General features: G+C 46.1%; 1 protein-coding gene across 1 annotated transcript; it reads left to right on the top strand.

Annotated features, from left to right (window-relative positions):
- Positions 1-288: 288 nt before the first annotated feature.
- On the top strand, positions 289-1,970 carry LOC104502919 (replication protein A 32 kDa subunit-like; the record flags this gene model as incomplete). Its single annotated transcript, XM_010157341.1, has 4 exons — positions 289-402; positions 729-839; positions 1,017-1,111; positions 1,886-1,970. Coding segments are annotated over 4 exons (405 nt in total), but the record flags the coding sequence as incomplete, so codon positions are not given.
- Positions 1,971-2,266: the final 296 nt, after the last annotated feature.

Genomic DNA, 2,266 nt, shown 5'->3' with positions numbered 1-2,266 from the left:
CTTCCAACCCAAACCACTCTATCATATGAATAAAAATTCAAATAATGGTGCATGTGTTGAAGCAAATTGCAATTATTTAACCAGTTAGAAAAAGAAGTTACCCTGTCTGCACTGTCTGGCAAAATTACGTATGAAAGTGTAAGTCAAAAAAATTTAGACTGGTTATGTCAGATGAGCTCCCTACCCATCACTATCCCTGTTCCTGGAGAGGGTGGTTGGATTGGCTGTGAAGCATGTTCCCGTTACTGCGATGTTAACTTCTTGCCTTTTTCTTTTTTTCCTTGAAAGAATAAGAAAAGCTTGGTGGCGTTTAAGATCATGCCTCTAGAAAATATGAATGAGTTCACCACACACATTCTAGAGATTGTCAACGCACACATGATGCTCAGAAAAAGTCTTACGGTACGTACGTACTTGAAGATCCTGGTTCCATCTCAGCCCTAACTGGGTTCCTGGTTATCTCCTGAAGAGAGGGACCTTTTGGTTGTTTGGGGAAACTGTACACAAGTTGGGCTGGAAAGCTTGAAGCTGTTGGAGAGCTACGGTGAGGATGTTACAGGAGTCCTGGCTTCCTTGGAGAGAGAGAGGTGGTGGTGCAGTCCATTTCCAGCGGTTTCTTCTTGGAATCTGTTTCTAATTACTGTCCCTCTGAAATAACATTGAGTCTTCAATGCTGTGGGCTTGCAGCAGCCTGGGTAACCACAGCAGTTTTAATGTTGTGATTTCAGTCAGCATCAAGAGTGCCTCAGTCGTTTCCCTCTGCTGGGCGCAGTGACATGGGGGGCTATGGAGGAGGTGGCAGTCTGTCAGTGAATGGACTCACGGCGCATCAGAGTCAGGTGGGTGCGAGCAGCTTCGCCAAGATCACAGCAGTTGCAGCGGAGTCTGCTGCGGCGTGATGGTAGGACACAGAAAGCTCAGCTGCTCTCTGAAGATGGGTGGTTCTTCCTTGGCCTTGCTGGCCGTCAGTGGTAGAGAAGCCTAGCTGTGTGCTAATGTGGTTCTTGCTTTTCCAGGTGCTGAACCTGATTAAAAACTGCCATGCCGCAGAAGGTATGAGTCTTCAAGAGTTGAAACTTCAGCTCCAAAATATGAGCATGTCAGCAATCAAGTAAGTCTGTAGAAATGAAGGATGTTCTGGAAATCTAGGCAGTCCTTCTTGGAGTCTGGTGAAAGAAGCCAGAGAGGAAGATAGCAGGCAAGCCCAGATCCTTGTTTGTTCAATGCCACTTGTGATTTCAGATGGTCCCAGTAGGCTGCAGTTGTGAGCCAGAGCTTCTGAAGTATTCCAGCAGCTTAGAATGAGCCACTGTCAGTAGAAGGGGTGATAATTTGCTTCGCTTCCTATTTTCAGATCAAGCTGCTTAATAGTTCAGTAGCAAAGTAGTGGGTACCTGGGAGTACCGCAGTGCGTCAGCAGTATTTTCTCCTGTTCAAGGACTACCTTGCTCTCTGCACACCAATCAAAGCTTGGGAATAGACTGTTCCTGTTCTCCTTTGCTGTCTCTTACAGCTTCTGCCTGAGACTTAGAAAACTAGTGAAGCTTAAAGACAGTAATTAACGTCCATTGCCTCTGTGTTCTGTCCCCTTTGGAGCAGAATTGTAGGTACTGCTTTTACCTGGGAAGTACTGAGAGTGGTGGCCTTCCCCTCTGTGGCATGCAGCCTAAGAGTGGCTGGGGGAGCATATGGCCATAGCTTTGGAGAAACTTTATGTGCCTACTGGCTGGTGGAGCAGCGCTCAAACTGCTCGTGGGATAGAGCCACCAAGAGCTTCCTTTGGCAGATGCCAGAGAGGAACTGCAGGGATGGGGTCTGTAAGCAGGAAATCTCTGAGAAAAAGGTGTTGAACTGGTTAGCAATCACTTCTTTCTTTTATTCAAAGGCAAGCCGTTGAATTCCTTAGCAGCGAGGGACACATCTACTCCACTGTGGATGATGATCACTATAAGTCAACGGATGCCGAGTAAAGTTACTTCCAGATGCATTTAGTTCTAAGCAATTTCTTGTCCATGTATCAAGTTATCCTGCTGAGCTTTGCTCTTTCCAGCCTGTAAAAGTCCCAGTTACTCTGTGAATGTCTCTTTGGAATTGAAGGGAAAGCAGCATGTGTAGGATTCTGTTAACTGGACTTAGTTATATGCTGTGACCACGTGACTGAAAACATAACAGGCATGGGAAAACTGAACTCCTCGAAGCTTCAGAGCCTTCAGTTTGGTTTTGTCCCCTTAAAGGATGCCTGTGTTACAAAGAAGAACCTCTTTCT

The sequence above is a fragment of the Eurypyga helias genome, unplaced genomic scaffold (assembly GCF_000690775.1).
Source record: "Eurypyga helias isolate BGI_N326 unplaced genomic scaffold, ASM69077v1 Scaffold52138, whole genome shotgun sequence".
NCBI lineage: Eukaryota > Metazoa > Chordata > Aves > Eurypygiformes > Eurypygidae > Eurypyga > Eurypyga helias.
Note: the sequence above shows the minus strand (reverse complement) of the source record. Positions and strands in the feature narration are given on the sequence as shown.